We start from the raw sequence: 27,647 nt of genomic DNA, 5'->3' as shown, positions 1-27,647 counted from the left end.
GTTGCCTACAGGATCCGGGAAATCGTTAATATATCAAGCACTCCCGCTCGTGTTTGACCGTGTTACCGATGAAAGTGGTCATATTATTTCTCTTTTGTTTTTTGTTTTCTTTTTTTTCGCTTTGTTTCTTTTCTTTTTTTAATTTTTTGCTTGATTTAGTTTTCTTTTTGTGAGTTAATCGATTCCCTTTTTATTTTTTCATTCAAAATTTTTAGAAGTAGCAAAGAATCCAGAAGCGTTAAAAACGAAATGCATCATAGTTAATTCAATTGGCAGGTGCTGAGAGGAAAAACATCCAACATGGTCTTTTTCATAGATACGTGTACTAGCGCACTGAGTGTCGGTCCCTTGACAAAAAAGGAACCACCACAAAATTGCAAGATATCTCCTAAATATCTACATATTTTTAATCGTTTCTCTATTTTTAACGGCGCTGCTTTTTTTTTTTTCTTTCAATAAATTTTTTACGAGGAAATGCTTCCGTGAAACATTTGAACGGGCCAAAATGATGTAACTCTGACGATCACTTAGACCTAGATTAATGCTAATTCATGAAGCATCAATTACAAATAGGGCATACAGAGCCAAAGTACTTGGTAAAGTTTTGCCATACAGCGAAGATTATACAATCGCTATCATCACCTAAAGTTTATCGTAGCCATCCCTAGACCGGAATGCCTCTCATGTTATCAGAATAATTTTTAAAAGAATCATCGAAAAACGAAAAGACGGAGCACAACAATGGAACAGAAAAACTCTGTACAAGAAATAAAATGGATGATGATCACCATCAAAGATTAATTATACACAGCACATCATCAACAATTTATCAACTGTATCATACAGAGATGAATCATGTTTTAGTCATCTGAACTATACCAGAACAAGAAAAAGAAAATGATGATACCTTTCTCAATTTGTCTCTCTGCCAATAAATCGATCTTTTACAAGCAAATTGGGGAGTCGCGGAAAACAAAACTTCGTTCCTTGATGATAAGAAAAACTAAAAGGGAGAAGATGACGAGTATTTTGCATAAAAAAATTTATTTGTAATCCAATAACCATATCCCATAAAATTTTTCAGTTAATTTACTTCTAAGCAAGCCAATAAGAAGAAAAGAACATCGTGGGCCTGCAACCATCTGGTTTAGCATCAATTGAGTCTCAACTAAAAGCAGTTTATTGAAATAGTTTTTCCCTTCCAAACAGTTTTGAGTTAATTGAAAATTATTTTCAACTTGCTGTTATAGCTTATTGTTAACCTACTTTGTGTTTTGATCATTATCTTTGGTTGACACCGCTTTATCTTAAGATATCCTTGTTCCTTATTTCCTAATTAAAATGCGCAAACTGAAGTCTACTGTTGATCTTCATTTGCAATAATATTGCCACAGAGAAAACATCTGTTTCGACGTCGACACAACTCGGACTAGTCTCCCTCGCAGCCGTTTTTATTGGATGTCACGCAACGCTCCCCAAAAGAACGGCTGCTGACAACTGAACTACATTCCTTTTTCCGAATTGGCCAATCACAGCTCGGGTTCCATTTTCAGGAACCTTTTCGCGCCAGACTCACCTTTTGACACTCGTCCAATCAGATATTGTTTTCTATCGCGATCCTCATGTGGAAAACACAAGACAAATGGCGGTGCTTGAAGGAGCTTTTCGCAAAGCGTCGTCAAAGTTCAAAATTTTCGAGCTTAAAGCTCACCAGAAGCTTGCAATTAAAAAATTTTTAGTTGAGAAAGAAGATGTTTTTGTTAAGTTGCCTACAGGATCCGGGAAATCGTTAATAGGGAGTTTAAGCAAATCAAGCACTCCCGCTCGTGTTTGACCATGTTACCGATGAAAGTGGTGATATTATTGTTATTGTTGTTGCGTTGTACCAACGTGCGGAAACACTCGATAATTCGGGCCGATTTCCTGTACCGGTGATAAGAAGCCACGAACATAACTAATCGGGTTCGCTCCAGCTACCAGCGGACTGGCAAATGAAGAAGTACAAGTAGTGTAGAAGACGTTGGCCGACCTAAATTGCAGTGTTCTCGAAGCTTCGCCCGGTTTGTTGACGGCAAGCACGCGCTTTTTTCCTCCTGATCTCCATCTGTAGGTCGAAGCAAGCGTTTAGCCCTTGGCCTAGATTGAAAGGCGTCTTGTATTTCCTTTTGATTATTGATGTAATTTACTGTTTCTTATATATTCTGACTTTTATAATCTGTAGTAAGCTCTTGAAATAGTGCGAATAAAGAGTTTTTAGTTCAGTTTTTAGCTTCTACTTTCTCAGTTGCTCGCTGAAACAACAATAGGGACTTTAAGCAAACCACGACGGCTACGGCAACGAGAACGTGGAAAAACAATAGATCTAACTGGCAGAACAATAGCCCAGCACGTGCATTTTAAAACTTTGTACATTTCTTAGCTGTCCTTTCAAAACAACAACGTGAAATCACTCAAATTTGCGTCGTGTGCGAAGCAAAACGGCGGCGGCAAATTATTTTAATTTACATTTGAAACTCAACGCTACTTTTATGCGTTATGTTGAGTTTGAGGTCTGGCGCCCTATGAGACGGTAAACTCATGCAGCCATTTTCGAAATTCTAACTAAAAGTAGAAACTCATTTTTTAATCGACGTCTTCCGTGGCGTTGCCGTCCTGACTGCTTAAAGTCCCTAATGTGAAATCATAAACATGGGCGTGATCTGGGAACTTAAACCCCCATGGCAAATTAGTTAAATTTGGCCAATTGTATTAGGAACTCAACACTGCTCACATTATGCTGAAGTCCATTTGTGGCGACGGTAAACACTTCCAATTCAATTCGCGAAATTCTAAGTAAAAATGTAAATTCATGTTTAGTCGACGTCTTCCACCGTGATGCCGTGGTGACTGTATGGGGTCCTCAATTATTTCTGTATGACCCAAAGTTATCCTGTTTAGGATGTGTTTCCGACTTATACTGCTTTAAAAGTAACCTTTCCAGAGAATTTAAACACTCCAAACACCGGCAACAGCTCCACAGAATAAATAGCGCAACTCACACCTGAATTTAACGGTTTCGTTTCATTTAGAATTAGGTATCATCGTCATCTTTATTTGCCTTATTGTAAGAATAAAAGAATAGTAAATTACAGCGATAACAGTTAGAAGGCGAGGAGACCCAAGTAGCCACCAGGCTTATGGGAGAGCCACCTCAGGTGGTCGATGGTCGGCCTAAGTCACCTACGGTCGACCGTAGGTGGTCGGCCTAAGTCAGCTTTCCACCAAAATTTCTTGTTCAAACATGAAAACATGAACTACCAAACTTACCTGACAATTGTAGCAATATGGGGCTCGTTTTTCTTCCTTTTCCGACATTTCATTTTCCTGATTTAGCATTAAGATGTTTGAGCCGGCCAGTGAGCCGGTTGTTTCCAGGCTGAAGATCAAGCCAAATTCGACACAGGTTTCTATTCCTCTTGTATTTTGCATTCTTCGGCCCTGACATTTTTTCCTTTTCAAGTTAGCTGGAAGCAAAACTTTAAACCGGAGAAACTTCTGATGGCATTCTGAAAAACTTAAGCCTAGTCGCGAACGTGGAGCAGATTGTGAAATCTCATTGAGGTTTTCTGTTGAATTGTTGTTCAATTAGATTTAAAAAACACTGGTTTCCATCCAAAGTGAGTCCGTGATTATCACTATGAGATGTTACTTCCAAATTAAGACAAAATATTCTAATCATGGTAATAATGATGATATTAATAATCGTTTTGTTTGTTTGTGTTTTTCAGAAATGATCAGTTACAACAAGAAATTATCATATTGCAAGACAGGAATACGAGTGACTTCACGTCTTTGAAAAAGTCTCTTGATGATGCCATTGGAAGGTGCTGAAGTGATAAACTAAGTGTATTATCTATGATGAAAAAAATATGATATCAGTGGAATGCTGGCTGTAAATTTGTGTGCCTTGTTTAACAAATGGTAAACACCACAGCGTACACTATTGAGTTATGGATGCACGCGGGAGGTTGCTAAGCACGAAAGAAGCGTAAGAGTCGCTCGAGGCGATAGCCGAGAGCGACTCTAGCTTCTTGAGTGCTTAGCAAACCTCCCAAGTGCATCCATAACTCAATAGTGTACGCTGTGGTGTTTACCATTTGTTTTATAACATAACATTAACACATTGTAGCTAAAGAGTTCCCTTTTGTTTAACAAATCTTACGTGACCAGAAAAAAACAAGCGCGCGCGGAAAAATAGTCTTTGCATTTGCTCACGTCAGCAGCGTACACCCATGGGCAAATGGGGGACGCTAAATTGACCAATCAGAGCGCGCGCTTTACTTTGGTTATGTTATAATGCCATGTTTTCGTTTCACGGACAGTCTGCATTTTGTTCTTTTTAGGGAAATAGTCGAGCGAGGTAAGTGCAACGGGAACCCTAGTGCTCACTCTGCGGAAAAAATAGACAACAAAACAGCTCAGAAACTAAAGGGACTATACCTCAGGGTAAGAGGTTAATGGTGTAATACGTATACAAAAAAAATTAGAATTTATTGTCATTTTTAGCCATTTTACCTGGCATAAAACCATGAAGTAATCGTACGGTGGGGTCGAAAAAAACTGGATAATCCTAATTAAACTTAACAGGAATTGAGGATACGTATTGAGATAAACTCGATTTACAGATGATGAATTTTAGAAAAAGTGAGATAAAGTTTTCAAGAAGGATAATTTTGACGTGGCTCCTTTGGTTCATTGACCGAAAAGTATAGAATACGGACCAAATGTGAAAATGGATAGATTTCAAAACTCGATATCTGTAGGTATGGAGAAGTGAAAGTTTGGTGTTTGACGCGGAGAATTCTTAGTTGAGACCACACCCAGCAATCAAGTCCTCCCTCCTTTCCCTTTCTCTTCTAGGACTTCAAATTAACACCAGTTTTTCTTTTTTTTTTCAGCACTATTTTCCAGACTATTTTTAGCCCTAAAAGATTGGTTATTATGTATCGTCTGTGGGGGCGGAGGATTTTTGTTGTGTCAGAATAAAATTTACCTGATCCCTCCATAAGGCTTTGTAGTTTTCTAATGATTCCCCCTTATTGGCGGTTTATTTACTCTGCCCTAGCGACGACTGATACCCCTTCATTCCTCCTATGTGATCCTCTCAAACTCTTAGGAGATAGATAATGACTGGTCCCTAAGGATTCAAGATTCATCCCGCATTTTTTCCCTTTCTCTTTCTCTCGTTATTTTGCGTGTAGGTATCCGAACTTGAGACGCAATTAGACCGTGAAAGAAGCGAACATTTGTCGTCCATCGCGCAAGCTCGAGAACAAGGGAGAGCTTTATCACAAGAGATTTGTGAGCTCAAAAAGGTTTATTAACTTTCTCATCTTTTACTTACAACTATGAAAAGAAAAAGAGCGATCATGCTTTATTTATAATTTTTTGAGAAGCTCGGTGACTATCGATCTATGTTAATCTAAATATGCATTAATGTGCATGTTACAACGTAAAGCATTTCATTTTAACTATCAACAAGTTCAACTTTATGACGCATTAGTGTTTATCGAAGCAAAGTATGCAAATGTGTTTTACACGTCATCCAGATTTCACAAATCACATTGTTTTTGCTTTGTATGTTTGGTCGAATAAAATTGAAGGATTAAACATTTGAATGGAGACTGAACTTAGTCTCGGCAGTGTTGCCAAAGGGTTCATTTCAAACTGTGATCGAAGATTCCCCACGACTCTCCAGTTTTATGACTTTAACCGAGTAGCCTTCGTTGGGTAAGTTCTTTTCTAATTCTATAGGTTCTATGACTTGTCTATCTTAGAACATATTTTTTTCGTGCGTCTTAAAGGAAGGTGTGCTGACATAAGGCGGGCTTTTTAAACAGTTATAGAGAAACATATTTCATAGATGGTTGATTACAATACGGAATAGCCTTAAAAATATTCTAATATCGTAGTGTTTCTCTTCTTTTTGGCCTGCTCGTGAAAATTTGAGTAACCAAACGGGTAAAAACAACAACAAAAAGAACGCTTAGCCTGATCTCTGGCAGGCACACAACAATTAAAATACAAAAAAAATCATTGTGCCTTCGTGTCCACAAGCAAGAATTCAAAATTAAATGCTTTTTTTACCGTCGACCAGAAACCTTGAGCCGGGTAATCCAATGGACGTAAGTGTAACTTAGTTAAAAAAAAAAGTGGAACAAACAGACCCTCGCGAGTATCGAATTAAGTTTAAGATCAACTCATATAAATAGATATCCGAGCACTAATCAAACAGAAGATCTGCAAATTATCATGTAATGAGTCTCATGATAACCTTACCATCCCCTTTGTTAACCCCAGCCTCGTTTACCTGATTGGAACCAGAATTATACGAACCCCCTCCTCCTGAGGTTCCTGACGTTGTGTTGCCGATAATCCCACCCCCTGAAAGTCCGCCGCCACCACCCCCATGAGTCATTCCAAACCCTCCTCCACCAAACCCACCATTACACACGGCAGCAAATCCTCCTATAGCACCCGAAAGGAAACTCATCGCCGGTGTTCCACTCCCACCAGCGTCTCCATCGCCTTTATACCCAGCCCCTGAGCTTGCTTTGATGTCCCCTTTATCAAGGGCTTTATTTGCTGTGTTGTACCGCTGCCCTCCAGTTCCATCATGCCCGCCAAAACGAGTGCCATTTTGGGTTGCTTGCCCTGGATCTCCATCCCCATACCCTGATTTGGCGGGACCTCCTCCTCCTCCCCCTCCGGCAATTATGATCTTAGAGTTGTCAATTGCAAGAGTAACAAACGTGCCACCACCACCTCCACCAGGTAGAAGTGTGGAGATATCGGCTGGGAGACCCTGCTGACCAATGACAATCTTGAGCCTCGTGTTTCTAATGAAATAGAAAGTTCCTTTCATCCTCGCTCCCAGTCCACCAAGGTTCCATCCTATACAGCTCTGACAGGTTCCATTACCTCCGGACGCACCAAGGGCCTCTATGATGTAGTTCCCAGAGACAGGGACTTTCCAAAGCTGGTATCCTTTTTCCATGATATCTACCAGACTCTCTAGACTAGTGCCATGGTAACCTGACAACTGTGCTCTGGTTGGTCCATGGGGGCCTTGGGCCCCCAATGATGTAAAAGTGTATCGTTCTACTTCAGCGTCTACAAACTCGCCATAAACATATCCCTTAGCCGGAGTAAGGTTCATCTCTCGGTTGCCACGACAACGAAAATTGTTGAGCTCGCACAAACCGTCACTGTCCATGTCTTGTGGTTGTTTAAAGTTAAACGAGAGACAACCTGGCTTAGATAAGCAAAGTTGCGAACATGCAGGGCCCCCTTTGGCTGCACGACTGAACATCACGTGTCCTAGCAATGCATAGTTCTGTCGAGTGTCGATCAAAGACGACCTCAAGACGTCGGCACGAGACAAGGCCAGTGAGAGGGGAATAAAACTCAGTAAAAGAACCCAACTAAGCATGACCAAGTTTCTGTAAAAATAAATATGTTACAGATCAAGTGATATATGGTTTGTATTTAATTTGTTACTTTGTATTTGTTTTAAATTGATTCTAACAAAATTGCTTAAATGTAGTTGTACTACTACTGATTCGTCTAGCGAAAACACGACGAAACTGTTTTGTAAATGTCAAGTTACTTGTACGCTTGTTAAGTTAACAGTTCCTGGTTCATATCCTGAAAGTTTTGTATTGTCACAAAAGAAAAAGGTTTTTCCATAAGATCAACTGAAAGTATGTTTATGATTGATCGTGTGCCAAAATTGATTTCTGTCAGATGAAGCAGCGTACGCGATTGAATCGAAAGGAGGTGCTTTCCGACAAGATGTCTTAATTTCCCCCAAAAGGTAGTTCTGAATGTAAAAGATCGTTTGATACACAAAAAAATATATATTTGAATTAAATTTGAAACCTTTATTCAAGCATTCAACACTGATTAAGAGAATGTCTCCAGGTTTTTGTAGGGGAATTTTGCAGTTCAAAGTGTGTGCGGCAATTTATTTGCTGTTGTACTGATTCGCAAAGTAAGCTGACTAACATAGGGGTCTGAATGACACACATGCACTATCACAGTAAAATGTTTTGCGTCGAATTCCAAAATATCACTCACAGTCGATCTTAGACATAGCAGTTGCACTACGACAACAATACAATGCGACTAAGATTTGAACTTTATGTTTAGTTACACAGAGCAATTTCAGCAATAATCCTTACTCATACGTTTGGCTGTGAAAACTCTGTTTTACTTTTTTATAGCACCTGTCGGTTAAGTTGATTTTATCCTCACTGAAATTGTTTTTTTTTAAAAAAACTTTATTCCTATCTCATTTTTCGTTCAAAGAATTTGTTGTCGAAGTGAATTCTGGTTTATTTTGCCTTTTAGTTTCGACAAATAACCAGGTTAGAATGATCGGCCACGACTAACAAACAAGGCTTTGTGTCCTTGTGTACAAAAAAATCTAATTATGATTGTTGCCCAATTTTCAGATTAAACTTGAATAAAAGGTTTCCCTACCTTCTGGATTCCACTTTATCTATCTTGTTAACCATTTCCGAAAATCTACAGCTTGTGACAGACTTGGATTTAGTTCACTTCAAATTTAGTTTACAGTCTTCAAAAAAGGGCTGTCAGCAACGTTTGAAGGAAATTTCAATAAATGTTCAAAACTAACGAGGTCTCAAGAAAATGTAATCTACCGAGCCTTCCGCCGCCACTAATGACTATTGTTTGCTCAAACGCAATTAAACCCTAAATTAGGTAAACTCACATGTCAGTCGCAACCCGGTGATGTCAGAGTTTAATCCGACACCAGCTGTTTCGAGAAGCCCGCTTGTAATTATACACCTAATTATGATTCCTTAAAAAAGAAGAAAGCAAAATCCGCTGAAATAGCCAAGCGCATAATTTCGAACGTCCCCATCTGATTTCAGACGTTTTCTAATGATTCTGGAGGTGCCTTCAAATTGCACGCTGAAATTACGTCTTATTTTGATGATTCAGTCTTGGTCTTAATGGTTACTGTATCTTCGAATGCAAACGTTCTCATCATTTTACCTATAGGCTGCTGCGCGGAAAGCGCGCGAAAATTAACGTTACATCGATCGGTTTCTAGCAGACGACAACAGTTGGTCGGTCAACACACCATAATCTTCATGTACCGTATATTCCAGACATCCTGGCGTAAATTTTTAACTCGAATGCATTAGAATGTCACTAATTTTTCCACGAAATACAAGGGAGGAATTCTTAAACCGTCTTAAGTTAAGCTTCCACGAGACTTGTATTCATTTCAGAATGGAAAGAAGCGCCTAATGAACGTTTGTTAGTGCGTTCATCAATGCTGTATGTTGAGTTCTCCTTGACGCGATTGCAGTGATCTTTGACCAAAATGAATTTTCAGTAGAAATTATCCTTATCCATGGCATGTAAATGTAAATAAAGTACTTGGTGGCTGTAGGCTTAAATGTAAACTATATTCTTAGCCTATCTTGCATATGAAGATACCGCGTAATTAGTAATGGTGGATGACGGAAGCGTTTGCTGGTGCAATCCTCTTTTTAGGTAATAAATTGATTATTGACCGAGCTTGTTTGGTCAATAGTACATGAGTTCAAATGGACTCATGTGAAGTACAATGTCTGATCTGGACTGAGCTAATAAGTTCAAACTTTCATGTTATAACATTTTGATCTTTAGAGTGTGGGATATAAAAACACCAAATTAATCTGTACTGCATTTTTTAAAGGAGATATACAAGTGGCCACCATGATCTATAAATCTATACATGGTCTTGCGCCCGACTATCTTGATTCTCTTTTCACTAAATATGATCTCCTTATAATCTAAGGAACTCTGAAAACAAACTAGCTGTTCCATTGCCCCGCACCAATTTCCTGAAAAATAGCTTTAGCTATAACGGTGCGGTTATCTGGAACAGCTTGTCCCCTGAATTACGGCAAGCAAAATCACTTCAATCTTTTCGAAATGGTTGTCGCGATTTCTTTGTCTGAATCGACAAAACGCACCCGGCATCTGTGTAAAGCAGATTTCTTTATTTTTTCTATTTCACTTTTAAATTTTAGTTCATGTTTATATAGATTAAAGTAGAATGTAATTGAAATAATAGATTGTAATAATATTATTATTTTATCTGATAGATTTACCGTGACTAAATAAAAATAAAGTTCAAGTTTAAGAAGTTAATTTTCTCACTTATTCCCCCTTAATCGACACGAAAAATTCCAAAGAATGTCACGGCAAAGAATTTGTGAGAGAGAGGACTCTGATATGATAATTCAGGAAACATTTGTTTTTAAAATGTTTGCATTTCCTGCATTCCTGGAATTTGAAATGCTAATAATAATGTATCTCGGCTTTAGTTGAATAAGGGCTAAGCCAGGATATTCCCCTTTTTGGCGATTTTCATGGAAACTCCCACGTGCAGAGATTTATCCTTTATCTCCGCTATCAGAAAATCCTGCACCAAATTATCACGCCGAGCGCGTTTTGAGAATCGTCTTTGATTGTGATTACAGGCGAGAGGTCACTTTATCCTGCTTTTAGAATTTTCAAGGCGTCCTCCGAGTTATCAGGAGTGACCTAAAAGGAATTTCACTATAAAACGAGTTTAATTGACATCAATACGCCCCAGTTTGTGACTTCGCTTTAGTCCTCATTTAGTCGTTTGGTTTTATTTTGTTTTTATTTTATCGTTTGGTTTTATTTAGTCGTTTTGGTGTTTATTTTGCTTTTATTTGAATCACACCTACAGACGCATTTGTTTGGTTAAATTGATATCTCTGCATTCGATCTCGTGGTGTAGAATCTGTGGCATTTACGTAAGGTACATATATACGGGGATTACATGCAACAATGGAGCGAAAATTGCTCTTAGCCTTACAAGGGTGTAACCTCCCACAGCACCTAAACAGCCCTTTTTTAGGCGATTCGGGCCAATCACGTTTTATACCAGAAACGTAATTTTCAAACGTAAACAGATGTTTATCAACAAATTTTTACTTGAAAATTGTGGTTTGTCAAGCTAAACATGAATATGAATATGCGTGTCATCGAGCTCATTTTTTAGTCAAACCAGGCAAGACAAGTTATACGGTGGATGCGGTATGCGATGAAGATGGAGAAAACCGATATATTTACATCTAGGTTGCTTCCTTCAGCTTTTTTCCACTTTTGTCTTATCAGTTCTCGATAGAGATATAAGGTCACATAGTATCACAGGTCCATAAAAGCTTCACTTGTACTTTTCATGTTGATTTGCATTAAGGAACTAATAACGTACGTAAATAAGCGCTCCAGACACAATATGCATCACTCGTTTATGCTTTTTTCATTTAATCCTCAATGCACTTCAGTTCGAAGGATCATGTTTTCTATCAAGTGATATTCATCACGATGGGTAAGATTATTTTCAAATCTATTTATTTTATATTTATTTAATTCTGCTTAACGAAAGATAAAGAAAACCTTTTTGTGCTTCTGTGAGTTAGAGATGTTACAGAACAAACTTAAGATCATTTCAGAGGAATCTTTTACGAATCTTTACATAATTCAAGTTTTGCATGTTTGTATATCAGTTGAATACCCGCTTATTCTATAAACGAAATTCTAAGCGTTATTCGAGGCTACAAAATTTGCTGAGAGATAAATCGTTCTTGTTATGTAATTATAAACAAGTAGAGATCAGAAAAAAATGAAGTCATTGCAGTTGCAGCGTTTCTTCGATGGTTACGTACATGAGTCATACTGAAATCAAACCAAATTTTTTAAACAAACAGGATAATTAAAAGAAAATGTTCTAGCGGTGTAAATTATTTAAAAATTATTTAACTCCCCGAAGTCTCCTCAGCTATTTTCCTAGTATTGCAATAGTTCACGTCAGTCTTCGCTTCTAATTCATCAACGTGATGATGACTTTACCGTCCCCTTCATTGACTCCACTTTCATTAGTCTGAGATGTGCCGTTGTTTATGGAGCCTCCACCACCCGCACTTCCAAAGGATGGAAAGTTTCCCTCAACTCCTCCACCGGAATATCCACCTCCTCCTCCAGGAAGGAGCATACCATAACCCCCTCCGCCGAATCCTCCCTTTGAGAAGTCTACGTCAGCACTGATTCCTCCGTTTTGGAAGCTCAGGGCCTTCCCGTCCTTACCTTCACCATCTCCCCAGATCCTTGCTCCAGTTCCCGCCATCAAGTCAGGAGACGAAAGTCTTCCCCCTAAGCCAGCCCTACCTCCATGCCGCGTTCCATTCTGACCTGGTTGCCCAGGGTCCCCGTCTGGATTCCCAGGGATTGAAACTGGCGCTCCCCCTCCTCCACCTGCTACGACCAGTGGCGAATTGTCCATAAATGTAACAAAAGTTCCTCCACCACCTCCCCCGGGGGAATCTATGTTTTTACGACTTACTTGCCCTTTCTGTCCCACTAATATTTTTAACTTCTGGCCTCGCTTGAGTTCAAAGGAACCGGTGATTTTTGCGCCTAGTCCTCCAAGTCTCCATCCTGAACATGAATTACATGTCCCATTTGCGCCTGAGGCGCCGAAAGCCTCGACGTTGTAAATTCCTGTGTGAGGAACTGTCCATTCTTGAATTCCATTGTTGAGTTTGACTTGACCCTCCAGTATCGTGCCTAAGTACTCAGATTGGCTCGTTGGTCCAGTCGGTCCTGCTGCGCCTAGCGTAGTGAAAACAAACTGCATGTTGTGCATTGTTATCCAATTGCCGTAAAGAAAGCCAGCTTTCGACACGAGGTCTTTCAGTAGTTGCGAGGACGAGTTATTCAGCTCGCAGAGGTTTGAGTTTTTCCCAAAGTTAAAGGAAAGACATCCTGGTTTCGACAAGCAGCCTTGTGCACATGATGTGATTCCGCTCACTGAGTGCACTGCCATCGCGTGACCTTGTAACATATGGTCATCCCAAATACTTAAGTATGATGAACGAAATTCGTCGCTGGTGTAAAAGCTTTGAATGACTTGTACAAGTGTGACGAGCATTAGAAATGATGTTGAGGCAGCCATTCTGTATGCCAAGACAAAAGGACTTCACCGCTAAGTAATGCTGAAACTTTCTCCATGCTTATAGATTAGTGCCAAAAAGCAAAAAAGTGAAAAATGATCGAAACAGCTAATAGTCAAGACAGCCATATCCGACAGTCGGTCTGCATTTAAGACGTTTTGAGCCCTATTCGACCAAGATATTTTGTCATGTTTGCATAAGCAAGGCTTCCTATTGCTGGTGAGCAGCTACATTTCTGGGATACTTAAGTGTTTTCTTCTGTATGACTGTAAAAACTTGTTTAAGTCTTAAGTTAAGTCTTTAACTAATTCAAGTAAGATAAAAAGGAATGAAAAGTCGAAGTCTAAAAGCGGGAACCCCTTAAGAATGTTTAAGGCACAACTGAAATAAGGGGAAGGTAAACGGAAAAGATAGTGCAGCGGGGCTACAAATGGAGTTAAAAATGTGCGTCGTAAGTCTTTTTCTAGACTGAGAGGGTTCTCTTTAAAAAAAAAAAGGTTCAAAAGTGAATTTTCAAAGATGGTTTTAGAATCGGATATTCAAGTGATGCCATCATCACTACAATCATGGTTTTGGCCTATTTTTCTGTTCTCATGGCATGTTACCCGTCACTGCCTGTGGTTTATTTCATCAAGTGTTCATGTAATAGTGGCTTCTGACTTAATTCTACTGACTTAATTCTACTGACTTAATTCATACCGTTGAAGAAAGGATGCTAAGATTTGCCGTTGAAAATATTTTCGTTCTTTCCCCAAAATGAAGAATGTACTCGGAGCTTTCTCTTTCTACCTCATAAACAGCTAGTGGAGTCGCAACTAAAAAATTGACTTTCCTAAAAAGTGCCTTCTTACAATGCAACTTTCAATCGTTTTGCCGCCTGTTTACTTAAAAAGTCCAAAGATTCTAAGGGCAATTCCAGCGCTACGCATAGTGAAATATTGTAACTAAGAAAGAAAACCATTGTACCTTTATCTTAAAAAATGATCCTGATCCTCTCATTGGCTATCGAGAATGAATCTCTTTGCCAGTATCAGTAGCCCTGAATAAACTTTCCCTTTTTATATTAAGAACGGAAGCTTAGCGGTACGTTTTCCTCACTGATATTATTTACTTAGTCATTATTAAGCACAATTAACTTAATGTACTACAATTAACTTAATGTACTCTGATTGGTCAATTCAGTGTCTACTTTATGCCCATGGGTGTACATTGCTGACGTGAGCAAATGTTTCCAAGTGAGCATAATTTTTGTTGGAAACTGTTTCTCAAATAATTGCCGGAATCTCTTCTGCCAGAATTGCGGAAATGTCTTCGAAATTGCCAGAAAATGACACAGAAATACCATCCTTTGTCCTATTTAATTTCCCATCTCCTAAACCACCTGCAAAGAGATTTGCAAGTTAAGCAGTTTGTTTTCATAGTGTCACGTCCAGGTTTTCATGGGCCAAAATTCGGCCGGATTTCATCAATAAAGATACTGTTTTTTGTACGTAAAAAGTACCCTTTTGCATTGGAATTATTAACTAAGATTTGTGATTCTACGTGATCGCTTTTAATGGTTTAACATTTGACAGCTTTAGTCTTATTCATCCAATCAAATTAGTTTACCCATTCTAACAAGGATTCTGATTGGCTTATTGTAGAGTATAGAGCATGCTGACGACGCTGTTGTTCGCTTTGAACTGAAAGTTTGTTGGAAAAGTGAAAGTAATGCAGTGGAATCTAACAGATTCTTTATTATAAAACAAATAGAGAAGCTTTGATTGTGCTCTGTTCTGTTGTAAAGCACGCAGGAAGCGGCTAGAGCACGAAGGAAGTGTAGCGAGAAACACGAGACTTCTTTCGTGCTCTACTGAGCCGCTTCCTACGTACCTTAATTACTACAGAACAGTGCACAGTCAGAGCTTCTCTATGTGTTAAATGTTGTGATCCCTAAGCTCATTCTTGAGAAAAATTTATGCCAAAGTTTGAAGTCGCTTTAACCACAATGTCGCAATTATGTGAACAAATAGAGAGAAATAGTTTCTTAGGTCGGTCTCAAAAGGGGGAAAAGAGTGAACTGCTTTTATACTAGATGGTCACAAGTTCCAAAGTCCAGCAGTCCTAATGAAAAATTATCTTATTTCTCATAACAATACGATTAAAGAGAAAAGGGGGTATTGGGGTCTATTAGAAACCGCAAAATCGTAGAAAAAATCATCCATAACCACAGAACCGCTTAAAAGTTCGATCAAAATTGAAAACCGCAAGCAAAACTGCATTTTAGTTACAAATAGAGCATAGATGAGACACAAGAACCCAAATAGGAAAAAAAACGAAAACCACATCGGATACCAAATGCGAAAACCCATTAGTATTTTTGACGATACCCAAAAAGAAAATGCTAAAAAACGGAAGATCCGCAAACTGCAATGAACACCAAAACCGTAGGTTTTTGGTAGAGAAACCGAAAAACCGATCCAATAAAAAGCCAAAACCGCAAAACCAAAATCCCAATGCCTCCCTCAAGAGAATATGCAGTTCATAGTCTCTTGTATGATATTAATTCATCAATTATTTTTGCTCGCGCATGATAGATCTGAACGCCTCACGTGGCCGAATATGTTTGTTCATAAAGTCGTATCACAGAAAGCTCGGTTGGGAAGTCAGCAAACAAATGTCTCCAGAAAAACGTTTTTCCGTGTATACTTAATGAGATTTACTCACTGAAAAGGTGCGAAATAAATTAAGGGGTGAACCATTCAAAAGTGTGGAGAAAATGATACGTCCAATCAGGAGTCGCGTATCATGTTTTTCGACGTTAAGGGATTCTCATTCATGCTTCACTGGTAGCAATTAATTTTTCAACCGTTCACAAAATTGTACAAATAAGCTCGCTGAACTGTTTTCAAATTCGAGAAAATGAGTGAGAAAAGATTCTGGTAAGATTTCCATTCTGCCCCATGCTATCATAAAACAAAGCTGTAGTCCCAAAGGCATTTTATTGTTTCCAGTATTTTTTTCTCCTTCCTAGAACTGTTTGCATTATGAAGTATAGGGCTGTGCAGAATACTTAACAAGATTTGTCGCTTTATAAAAATTTATCAGATAATTTTGTGGAAGGCATGGGGAATAGAACATGAAAGTAGAGACAAGGTGAGATAAGAAACCACTTGACGAATTTGTGATAGAGGAAAGGAGCGACGCGAGTGAAGTACACATAATTGCGACGGCAGAATTGAACAAGTATATCTTGCAGAGTTTTATTTCCCCTGTTAGACGTAACTTGGAGAAGATTATGGGTCCACGGGCTTGAGATGTCTTGTTTCAATTATTGAGAGGTAAAAAGAGAAAATGACTACTCTGTGAGTATCATCAGCGATAACCTTTTTTAAACATTAATTCTCATGATGCTTAACATAAACATAGCCGTACGCCATGGAAAGTCTTTCCATGTGATCAGATGTTATATTCACTCTTTAGTTTGTACCAGAAATCTCACTCATTCGCTGCTGATTTCTGATACGTACATAAATACCATACAGAAGAACTTTTTATGAAGTATACTACAAAGTTACCCTTGTTTGCTGGCGAGTTTCAAAGTTTTCAAGATGGTTTTTTTTACTGTTCCATCTCGATTGAGACCTTGTTGAGCTCAAATGAATATCACATACGCGCAGGGATACTCTATCTGGAAAATGATGAGCACTCAATTCGCATTAAAAAGAAGGAATTAGCTTTCGAGTTAACAACACTTTGATTCCCATACGCGATACGAATCATTGGTAGTGGTTTAGAACTGAACTTGCTGACTTCAAGTCAGGCTTGGCCAATTTAGGACCATTCTTTGGATCGTAGAAAAAAATTCTAAGTGATGATATGTCTTGAACGTTTTGTTCAACACAAGATTTTGTTTTATATCTTACAACTTTTAGAATTTTTAACTAAACCGGCAACGATTCAGCGCAATGAATCTATTACGCGGGTTTCCAACAGGCTACACGTAATAAATTCCGACCTCTTTCGCGTCTAGACAACAAATTTAGGACTTATCGGAATGAAGGTTTACCTCGAAATATCTCTGTCAGTTTCGCCATGCTAATTATAGTTAAGTGTTTTGGGGTAAAACTATATAAAGTTCGTTATCCGTTTTTGTTTCATCAGTACTTGCTTTTGGGATAAAAAAAAAGTATTCATCGTAGTTTAACTGGGCACTGTGTTCCTCAAACATTTTGATTTATTTGAAAACAACAGTCAAACAACTTCGTTATAAATGTTACAAATTGAAACGATTGGTTAATACGTCAGCTGTGCATTCATTGAAATATAAAGCTCCTGGAACGTTTGCAGAGCTCTCAAAAATCTCGAGTTCTTACTCGTCTTTCTTGCTCTCCAAACTTGTCGCGCGCTTTATATCTCGATGAACTTACTCTTACACATACAACTAATTGTTCGTTTTCGTCCCTCTTTGGCACCTGTTTAGCTCTAACAGTCCTTTCTTATCAACAATCGCTTAATAACTGGTGGCACAGATTCATAAAAGTGCATGTGTTTTGCACTGAGTTGATTTTCATAAAAAGAATAAAGAACAAACATATACAACCACAAAGATCATTCCTTTCTATTTCCCTTTTTTTCTCATTTAGAGCCGGCATGCTTTCATTAAAAAACGTTGTTTTAGTTCAAGCAATATATTAATTAGATACGTATGATGCACGATCCTCGCAGTAGATAGCGCTATTTAAGCAACAGCGAAAATCAGACCTGAAAAAATCAGGCCTGTACGGGATTCGAACCACTAACCTCTGCGATACTAGTGCAGCGCTCCACCAATTGAGCTAACAACCCAACTGGGAGCAGGCCGTTAAGTTGATTCGTAATAAACCCGTGAAAGTGATAAATCAGATACAATGAAATATATGAAGTTCATATATTTTGAACTGCGGTATTAGATACGTATGATGCACGATCCTCGCAGTAGATAGCGCTATTTAAGCAATAGCGAAAATCAGACCTGAAAAAATCAGGCCTGTACGGGATTCGAACCACTGACCTCTGCGATACTAGTGCAGCGCTCTACCAATTTTTTTTTTTCAGGTCTGATTTTCGCTATTGCTTAAATAGCGCTATCTACTGCGAGGATCGTGCATCATACGTATCTAATACCGCAGTTCAAAATATACGAACTTCATATATTTCATTGTATCTGATATTAATTAGAGGTGAGATTTTCTGTTCCTTTCGAATCGTTATTAGTTGGTCAAGGCCCAAGTAAATTAAATTTTCCAACATCATATATCTTTTTAATTTTCAGAGTATGAAGGAATATTCAGTGACAGTAACACAACACAATAACACAATATGTAACTGACCAAATACTCTTGTTGCAAAAAACCGTTGGGTGAGTTAAGCTAAGTTAATTTTAAGGTAATTTAATTTATTTCGTGGTGGATTCTATTTATTTTAGGAAGCAAGACGTTCTACGTACGAGAACGCACTTTTCACCCTTGTGTTTAATCACTAAGCAGTTCTAGAAAATAAATGATTGATTCTTTTAAGGCGATCCTTTACGAGTCCTTACAAATTTCATTGTGTTTCTTCATAAGGCAGGTGCCCGCCGATATGCTCGGAAAGGTCAAAGAAAAGTTCGATATCCAATCGACAGAGCTGAATAACGTATACGCATGCGCTAGATTTTGCCGCGGAAACACGGATTTTGAGTCGTTCGCATGGTTGATATCCTATTCTGTTCCTTCGAGGCGTCGTTTTCCTTGCTGCTTTTCTTTTACAGAACAACCTCCAAAACTTGGTACAACCCGCCTAAAAAATTTCAAAATCTAATTTTCTCCTGGAAACCTCTGAAATAGGAAAATACCTTCGACGAAAACAGAGTTCCTCGGTTTTAAAAGTCAGCCCTTATTATTTTCCGCTTATTTCGCTAAATTTTAGACCTAGGACACTAAAGCCCGTGTTGTTCACCGCATATCCTCTGACGTAGCATTCATTATTCAGCTCTGTCTATCCAATCCGCTTTTCACGGAATGAGCCCACGCACCTCCCTATTAGAAGAAGAGGAACTACGACCAGACTTAAACGAGCGGCGAAAATAAAGCTCACTAAATTTGTGGAGACTTAATCGTTATTAAAATGTACATGTTATAAATTAGTGAAGATTCCAACAAGATTTGGTTAAAGTATTGCATGAGAGAATAATTAAAATATAGCATCTCAGAAATAAGTAGAGCAATATTTAAATAATTTCTTAAAATACCGATAGTTTCGTTGTGTGAGTATCTTTCCTTCGCGGGTTATAATGTCGTCGCATTCCACCGAATCATCTCAACCGCACAAGCTTCATATTAAGTTTTCCTGCTTGGTTCAGTCATCGATTTAACTCAGCAATGATTTCGTGTTTTGCGCTTTGCGGCAAATGAAATGTACTAAGCAGAAAGCCAAACGATTTGTGAAGTCTTTTAACCAACTGCAACAAAACAGGAAGAACCCTGAATTTAGCTTTAGAGGCTCAGAGGATCGAGGATTCTCTCTTCATCCAGTGATAGAAGAGCGTCAGGAGTCTCTCCTAGCCGTCTCCTCTGCTATTTTCCTAGTATTGCAATAGTTCACGTCAGTCTTCGCTTCTAATTCATCAACGTGATAATGACTTTACCGTCTCCTTCATTGACTCCGCTCTCATTAATCTGAGATGTGCCGTTGTTTATGGAGCCTCCACCACCCGCAGTTCCAGAGGATGGAAACTTTCCCTCAACTCCTCCACCGGAATATCCACCTCCTCCTCCAGGAAGGAGCATACCATAACCTCCTCCGCCGAACCCTCCCTTTGAGAAGTCTACGTCAGCACTGATTCCTCCGTTTTGGAAGCTCAGGGCCTTCCCGTCCTTACCTTCACCATCTCCCCAGATCCCTGCTCCAGTTCCCGCCATCAAGTCCGGAGACGAAAGTCTTCCCCCTAAGCCAGCCCTACCTCCATGCCGCGTTCCATTCTGACCTGCTTGCCCAGGGTCCCCGCCTGGATTTCCAGGAGTTGAAACTGGGGCTCCCCCTCCTCCACCTGCTACGACCAATGGTGAATTGTCGATGAATGTAACAAAAGTGCCCCCGCCACCTCCCCCGGGGGCTTTATTATTTTTGCGACTTACTTGCCCTTTCTGTCCCACTAATATTTTTAACTTCTGGCCTCGCTTGAGTTCAAAGGAGCCAGTGATTTTCGCACCTAGTCCTCCAAGTCTCCACCCCGAACATGAGTCGCATGTTCCATTTGCACCTGAGGCGCCGTGAGCCTCGATGTTATAAATTCCTGTGTGAGGAACTGTCCATTCTTGAATTCCATTGTTGAGTTTGACTTGACCCTCCAGTATCGTGCCTAAGTACTCAGATTGGCTCGTTGGTCCAGTCGGTCCTGTTGCGCCTAGCGTAGTGAAAACAAACTTGATGATTGGCACTGTTATCCAGTTGCCGTGTAGAAAGCTATTTTTCGACTCTAAGTCTTCGACTTGTGATGATGAATTATTCAGCTCGCAAAGGTTGGAATCTTTGCCAAAGTTAAAAGATTGACATCCTGGTTTTAACAAACAGTCGTGTGCACATGAAGTGATTTCATCAACATAGCGAACTGTCATAACGTGACCTAATAGAACTTTATCATCCCAGATAGTTAGATATGAAGAACGGTAGCTTTTGTCGGTGCTGTAACACTGAATGATTGGTGCGAGTACGAAGATCAAAACTGGAAATAGATCAAGCATTCTGTGTCGCTAAAAGATAATTAAATGAGTTGTTAAAATAAATACTGAAGAGGGAATTACCCTTACTGTTACCCCGGGCCCTTATTATGATATCCCAACATGTTAAGAAAATTTGTTTATCCTCCTTTATAATTTGGATATATCACCAAAGTTGAAATGGTAAATTGGCCACCGTAACGATTACAAAAGCTGACGTTTCGAGCGTTAGCCCTTCGTCGGAGCGAACAGAGGAATTGTGGGTTATGTGTGCTTTTAAAGGCAGAAAACGTAGCTCCATTTTCTGCCTTTAAAAGCACACACAACCCACAATTCCTCTATTCGCTCCGACGAAGGGCTAGCGTTCGAAACGTCAGCTTTTGTAATCGTTACGGTGGCCAATTTACCATTTCAACTTTGTTGATATATTCAAATTATTTCGTTACTCCCACCGACGCAGCCCCAAACAGTTTCTTTCGAAACTATCAACCTTTATACTCCTTTAGTTGCACTGAGCCTGTATCAATAACTATTCCTCCAAACAACAATTGTTTGCGTTCAGCTGCTTAAGAATTAAGAAATTCAGATTAAAACCTGAGCTTTCAGGGGATTCTAAATCCATCTTACAAGTCTACTGTAACTCATGCTTTTTAAAGTGTGAGTATTAGTCAATTGCAAATTTTTCTTCTTAATTCATTTTGGTAAGATTCCTTGATGGGTAGTTTGAAAAAGAGTTAAGTATTTAATTTTCATCACGCAAGCTAACAATACCACACACAAGAGTTTTAGGATAAGCGCTAGCCCTCCTCTCAGGATTGCTTGACAGGTTGCATGGGAAAGGTGAAAGAAGTTTAGTGGTCAACGAGTATTTATTCTCGGGAGATTTTAGGATAACGCCTGTAAATCAAAGGAAATTTGTTTTGTCTTACATATTACGTCATTAGCACTTTGTTTGAGGTTATTCATTTAAAATAATGTCCTAAAGTTAGTCGAAAATTCTCTAAGAACTGATTTGTCCTAAAGCTAAAAAAAAATTCGGTGATCGGCCAACGCCGGGTAATATGGTTTTCAGTTTCAAGTATGAATTGAATCATGATATACTTTCGACAGTTGACTCACAATTTGCCATATATGTATAAGTGGTCAACAACCTTTATTTTACAAGTTTTGATGTACGTTCAATGTTAAATTCATTTAACAGCTTTTTTTAATGATATTTTAAGTTAGAAATATTTTTTTTTTGGAGGCAACTAACGTGTAACTTGGCGAGCGGTCGAGTGAAAACGAATGTTCATCGTGAGTCGTCTTGTGATCAGATCAGAATGGAATATGTTTCATTTTAAGAGTAGCCGCAAGATCCTCAAAATTAAACAAACTAGTTTTTAAGATAGTAATTTTTGCAGTCAATGCAACCAAAATTCAGCACACCCTTTATTGATCATAACTGAATGCTAAACGTAAAATGATATGGCTCAGATTTTATTACAAAAAGTAATGCATCAAGAGAATGAGAATTGTGATTTTAAAATTGAGTTAAATTAATTGGCAATCAGATTGAAATATATTTCCCTCACGTGTGAGAGAAAGATCTGAAAAATACTCAGGGAAGCTAGCTTCTGTTTTGATCTTAGAACCGGTAGAACTTTCAAACGTTGAATTAAATTTTCAGCAGTTATCCCGGCCGATCACAGGAGAATTTTTTACAACTTTAAATTTTAATGGAATTATTTTTTGTTGTCACAAAGGATAGATGAAAATCTCAATCATTTGATGCATTCATGATTTTGTGTCTTTTCTATCTCGTTTTATTAAACTTCCTCCTTGTCTGCTGAATGGGACAAAAATAAACAGTTTTATGCTTTCAATACATCTGTAAATACACCTTACGCTCAAATTAAATTCAAAAATAGAAACTTTATTAAAACTCGGCGAAAACGTCGACTCAGTGCTCAACTGCACTCAGCGTGGATAAAAGTTGTGTTTAACCGTCACAACAGTTTGAAGTTATCAACCTAGCTTTTCCTAAACTTTTAGAATTAAAACTGCGTCGAAAAACTTACTTAGCCCTAGTCGTCGTGTTATAAGCAGTCTCCAACACTTCTTTGGTCTCTTTAGCTTGGTATTGGTTGAAACCAATGCAAGAGAAATAATACTGGCTATTGATTGATAACAATATGATGTTTAGCTCACAAGTCAAATATCCAGGTATTGTAACTCATTGAATTCATGCCAAAGCGAACAAGCGAGTAATCCAAGGTTCACGGTTTAGTTTCGTGTTGTCATTTTCTTCCTCCAATGTTCAACTGGCGGGAGGATGTGCTCTAATACTTGGAATTATTGCGAGGCCGCTAAACTTAGATCTCCCGGAAAAGATATATTGGCTATTCAAAAGGCTAATATGATGAAAACATTTCTAAATCGTATTTTTGCTGTACTTACCGTGTCAAATCACTATACCAAACGGGAAGTAAAGAACAGTAGAATGGACTCAGTTGTCGCGCTGAAATAAGACCCTTAAAGAGAATTATCTACCAGATGCCCTCGTCGCAGTCACATTTCGTCTGTTTACTTGCGGAGGCCTCTTCTTATTGGCTGAGAGGCTAGCTGTTTTTGATGGAGAACTTAAAGGCATTCTTTGTTAAAGGCACTTGTGTAAATATCTTCGGAGATAAGATCGACTTAGTTGTTGGGGGATGTGTGTGGTCCGAAGTTCCCGCTTTTGAGAGCCCAACGACGTTTTATCAACTGAAAAATGAAGGAAAAATAGCTCTACATCGTAACTTTTGTTGTTGATTCTATGCTAGAGGTAATGGCTTAATTGTTTGAAATAATAAAACAGAAGCCACAACTTTTCGTGAAAATTATTAAGGCTCTACTTGGTAAATATTGATTCGAGTGTGTCGGAGAAATTGGAAAAATGGATATCACGTTGTCGACTCAAATTATAATCTTAGAAACCTGTGTCTCCAGTTCTGTTGGGTCAAAAGACTGGGCCAACGCTTTCCTATGTTACGAAAACTTGTTATTTGCTTGTAAAGCTGGCGAAATTTGCAAAACTTGTTCAGCCGATGACAGTTAATTAAAACCACAAAGCGTGGATGGCTTTGAACTGACTTCCATCAACGCCAAAGTTTACATATGATTCTTTTTTTAATTAATTTTATCTCGACGTCAAAGTACAATTTTTTATCTGTTTTGGTAAGTGAAGGGCTGTTTAGCGTGACGTTGTCAGCATTCACAATGGATAAAGATGGATTCAGAAATAGAGAGCGATCTCACCAAAATGCAGATATCTGCTCAAAATGGAACATCAAAAAAATGAAAAGTTGGAAGTACGAATTCATTTTCCTAAATAAGAGAGTAGTTGAACTGTGTACATAGTATTTGTTTTGAGTTATAGTAAGGATGAAAACAACACATTATGATTTAATAAAACAGGGGTCTGTCTTAACATCCCCAAGGATGACTGGTCGCGCTACATGATCTTGATTTTACCAGCATTAAAAATCAAAGTGACAATTTTGCTGCCATACAACACGTTTAAAAAAACAACGAATTTTGATGGAGTCTCTTGGTGAGGGAAAGTGGATCTATCCTTCTTGTCATGTTGCTGACGGATTAATATTTGGTTGTGTTCAGCACAAAAAAAAACAACCAAAAAAAAAAAAAAAAAAAAAACACGCCACCAGCTATAAAGCAAAAACTTATGGTAAAATCAACGACACACAAACGTCCAGACTTAGCAATAGGTCAACCCTATTATAGAAATGACTGAAAACTGCGCACTAAAATTTGATTTTTATTTAGTTTGTAGAGATTAATTTACCGTGAAAACAGCCTTAGTCGCGCTACAGTAAAGGATTTTCCTTTTCTGAAATGATAGCATGGGCGAGTCAACTACCATGTTGTATTTCCGGCAACACGGGTAACCTTTCAATCGCGGTATACTTTGGCTGGCATGTTTCCCTCACATGCAATGTCGGAATCTTTCGTGTTTTCACTTATGGCATTGAATTCATGAATAATGTAGTCTCGTTTGTTTGTTTGTCGGTTTTTGTGATGGAAAGATAGGCCCTTAGAAGAAAATAACAACTTTATAGACCTCTTCGGTGCGATATCGAGTGACATGACAATTCGAAATTTGTGAATATAGAATATATTCTATATTCTAATTTGTGAATAATTTGTGAATATAGCTAATTCTAATTTGTGAATATAGCTTTGTATTGCCAACCAATTCCACCAATTAATAAAAATTATGGATTAATTAGATTAAGAGTTTACAACCGTGTTTTAGTCTCCAAAAAAATTTTGGTTGAGCGGCAAATCCTTTGACTCAGTCTATTACCTTGTTTTGCGCGCAAGGATTTTCCATGATCGAATGAAATGCGTCATACGCCTTAGCCGTTGACGTCATCTTGTCATGACGTCTTCGCAATCTAAAGACCGAGGTTGAAAACTTTCCATGAACTGGCAGCAAAAATAGTCATTTTTCAATTTGACGATGTTATTTTTTTCCGTGTTTCGCTTTTAATTCTGTGAATTACGAGAAAACATTTCTTAAAGACCCGGGAGAAAGGTAATGTGATCGCAGTTCTTTAATATAAGTAACCGAAACATTTTGCTAAATTTTAAGTAGATGTTTAGTACATTTTTTCTTCCAGAGATCTTTTTTTTGTTGCCTCAAAACGCCTAAAGATGATCGTGGCGTTTTACTTCAAGTTATTGTTGTTTAGAAAAGAACTGTTTGTTATGATTTACGTCATACTCGAACTCCGGCACTCTCCGCAGTGTTTTTTTCCGGAGGTGTACTGACGTCATATACTTAGTATGGCTTCTGATTGGGTCATGATTCAGCTACCCTTACTGAATAAGAAACACATCAGTTCTAGCAATATATATATATATATATTCCCTTAGCTCCGGTTGGAGCATAGGCCATTAACCACTTCCGTCCTCCATCGGGTTCTGTCCTGGGCAAATCTTCCTAAAGTGGCCCAAGTGTGGCCCCAGTTTCTCATTTGGGACTCTACACCTCTTCTCCAGGAGTTCCTGGGACGACCCCTCTTTCTCTTGCCCTGAGGGTTCCAACGTAGTGCCTGCCGGGTGATGTTGTTAGCCGGTTTCCTTAGGATGTGACCTATCCATCTCCACTTTCTCTTTGAGATCTGAGTTATGATTGGTTCCTCGCCTGCTAATTCCCACAGCATCTCGTTCGTTACCCTGTCAGTCCAACTGATTTTTAAAATTCGCCTAAGGCACTTATTGACGAAGGTCTGCAATTTCTGGGACGTTTGGTTAGTTGTTCTCCACGTTTCAGAGCCATAGAGGAGGACTGCTTTGACATTGGTGTTAAAAATTCTAAATTTGGTTCTCCGTGAGATGACATGGGAGGACCACACTTTCCTCAGCATATTGAAAGCTACTCTGGCTTTGTTTATCCTGACCTTGATATCTTCATCGGAACCTCCGTCAATGCTGACTACACTGCCTAGGTAGACAAAAGATGTTACTTCCTCCAAGATGGTATCCCTCACTTTAACTGGTCTGTTGTTGGTGCAGTTGACCTTCATAACCTTGGTCTTACTCACATTCGGATGCAGGCCTAACTTGATGGAATTAGCTGTTAGCCGTGCTGTTTTGTCCTGCATTTGTTGGTTGTTACTTGACACCAGGGCGATATCATCAGCAAACTCTAGATCTTCTAGAGAGTTCTAGCAATGGAAATGTATAACTTTTGAGAATTTGAACTCAGCAATAGAGATTGAATCTTTTGTCTTTGAGATGAAACTCAATCTCAAGGCGTTAGCTTTGCAGGCACGTGTTTTTTTTCTCTACACTTTATAGGGCAGCCATATTACGTCAGAATTAAAGGCACTGTGTCCTTGAATGGCTTGTTTTCGATCCCTTCTGCTCAGTGATAATGAAAATAAAATGTTTTGTGCTATCAAAGTCGGTCACTTCTGGGGCAGTGGTGACACTTCGTTCTTCAAAAGCGATGTGGACCCGGATAAATAAGCAATTTAAGGTAGGATCTAAGAATTAATTTTTATCGATTTTTGCTCAAAGAGGTTTAAGAAATAAATGATACGACAGAGATGGTTTTACTCGTGGGGAGAATATATAAAAATATTTTTCTAAGCCTATCGAGACATTTACATGGGAAAATTATGAAAAAACCTTACAGATTAATAACAATCCGGAAAGTTGTTTCGTCATTTTTTTAAGCGAAACAGCAACACGATAGTAAAACTGGAACGCAGTATATCTGGTGAGTCTCAGGCCAGGAATAGCTCAAAGCGATGAAGAGTGTTGTTGTACATAGTAGGACTGCTGTCCAATCGAAGAAAAGATCCTATTGATAGAAACAACAGTCTACTTCTGAGAATGCAAAGCAGATGCGTCTCGAACTCCTTGTAGCCGGGGCAACCTCTTTTCTAAAAGCAACGACGCTTAAAGTGCAGCATTCGACCACATATATGTTTAAGACCTCCGTTTGTGAGTGGAAGAATTCGAAAGTTTTGCGATGCATCCATTCACCAACCTCTCAATCTAACTACTGCGGTTATTTCCATGCCGAGAAAGTGATCTTATCTACGAGGCTTCGATGAACGAAGGTTGTTCTTAAGTTTTAGTATTGACTGAGTTTAGAAAAAATACCATTACGTTACAAGGTGAGAAACGAAAAAACGTTTTTAAATACTGTCGCAAACTGAAGTAGCCCTATTTGTGGCCTTGCCGAATGCTGAGGTATTCAGTCTACTTTGGTGGAACTCTCGAACAATTTTTATATGACTCCTCGATTTGACTCCTCGATTTTGTTATATTGGTAACTGTTCTCCTACCACCGGGCCCAGTTCTTGTAGAAGGTTATGCTTCTTTT

General features: G+C 38.7%; 4 protein-coding genes and 1 long non-coding RNA gene across 6 annotated transcripts in view; 1 reads left to right on the top strand and 4 right to left on the bottom strand.

Annotated features, from left to right (window-relative positions):
* The window catches only part of LOC148717550 (uncharacterized), a 9,744-nt gene extending 7,494 nt beyond the window's left edge, over positions 1-2,250 (bottom strand). The window contains exon 1 of the mRNA XM_088743131.1: positions 908-2,250. The gene's annotated coding sequence lies outside the window, so the exon portion shown is untranslated. The remainder of the gene's footprint in view (positions 1-907) is intronic.
* Positions 2,251-3,576: 1,326 nt separating this feature from the next.
* LOC111340878 (uncharacterized) lies at positions 3,577-5,657 on the top strand. The gene is made up of 3 exons (XR_015994877.1): positions 3,577-3,863; positions 4,383-4,485; positions 5,241-5,657. It is a non-coding gene; the product is annotated as an uncharacterized LOC111340878 (long non-coding RNA).
* Positions 5,658-5,711: 54 nt separating this feature from the next.
* LOC148717549 (uncharacterized) lies at positions 5,712-9,853 on the bottom strand. The gene is made up of 2 exons (XM_088743792.1): positions 8,524-9,853; positions 5,712-7,481 (listed from the first exon to the last, which is right to left on the bottom strand). The coding sequence occupies exons 1-2, from the start codon at positions 8,556-8,558 to the stop codon at positions 6,290-6,292; spliced, it is 1,227 nt and encodes a 408-aa protein (XP_088599918.1). The 5' UTR covers positions 8,559-9,853; the 3' UTR covers positions 5,712-6,289.
* Positions 9,854-10,061: 208 nt separating this feature from the next.
* LOC111330179 (uncharacterized) lies at positions 10,062-14,070 on the bottom strand. Its single transcript, XM_088743793.1, has 2 exons — positions 14,013-14,070; positions 10,062-13,049 (listed from the first exon to the last, which is right to left on the bottom strand). Exon 2 carries the CDS (start codon positions 13,046-13,048, stop codon positions 11,918-11,920), a length of 1,131 nt encoding a protein of 376 aa, XP_088599919.1. The 5' UTR covers position 13,049; positions 14,013-14,070; the 3' UTR covers positions 10,062-11,917.
* Positions 14,071-17,244: 3,174 nt separating this feature from the next.
* LOC111330165 (uncharacterized) lies at positions 17,245-23,352 on the bottom strand. 2 transcript variants are annotated; one of them, XM_088743838.1, is made up of 2 exons: positions 23,204-23,352; positions 17,245-20,797 (listed from the first exon to the last, which is right to left on the bottom strand). In XM_088743838.1, the coding sequence occupies exon 2, from the start codon at positions 20,786-20,788 to the stop codon at positions 19,664-19,666; it is 1,125 nt and encodes a 374-aa protein (XP_088599964.1). In that variant the 5' UTR covers positions 20,789-20,797; positions 23,204-23,352; the 3' UTR covers positions 17,245-19,663. The 2 variants fall into 2 exon arrangements, with proteins under 2 accessions (XP_088599964.1, XP_088599965.1); XM_088743839.1 differs by having other exon boundaries at positions 17,245-20,769; positions 23,204-23,310.
* Between the last annotated feature and the right edge of the window lie 4,295 nt (positions 23,353-27,647).

Source organism: Stylophora pistillata, chromosome 13, assembly GCF_964205215.1.
Source record: "Stylophora pistillata chromosome 13, jaStyPist1.2, whole genome shotgun sequence".
NCBI classification, from domain to species: Eukaryota; Metazoa; Cnidaria; class Anthozoa; order Scleractinia; family Pocilloporidae; genus Stylophora; species Stylophora pistillata.
The sequence above is the reverse complement of the archived record's forward strand: the minus strand, read 5'-3'. Positions and strand labels throughout refer to the sequence as shown.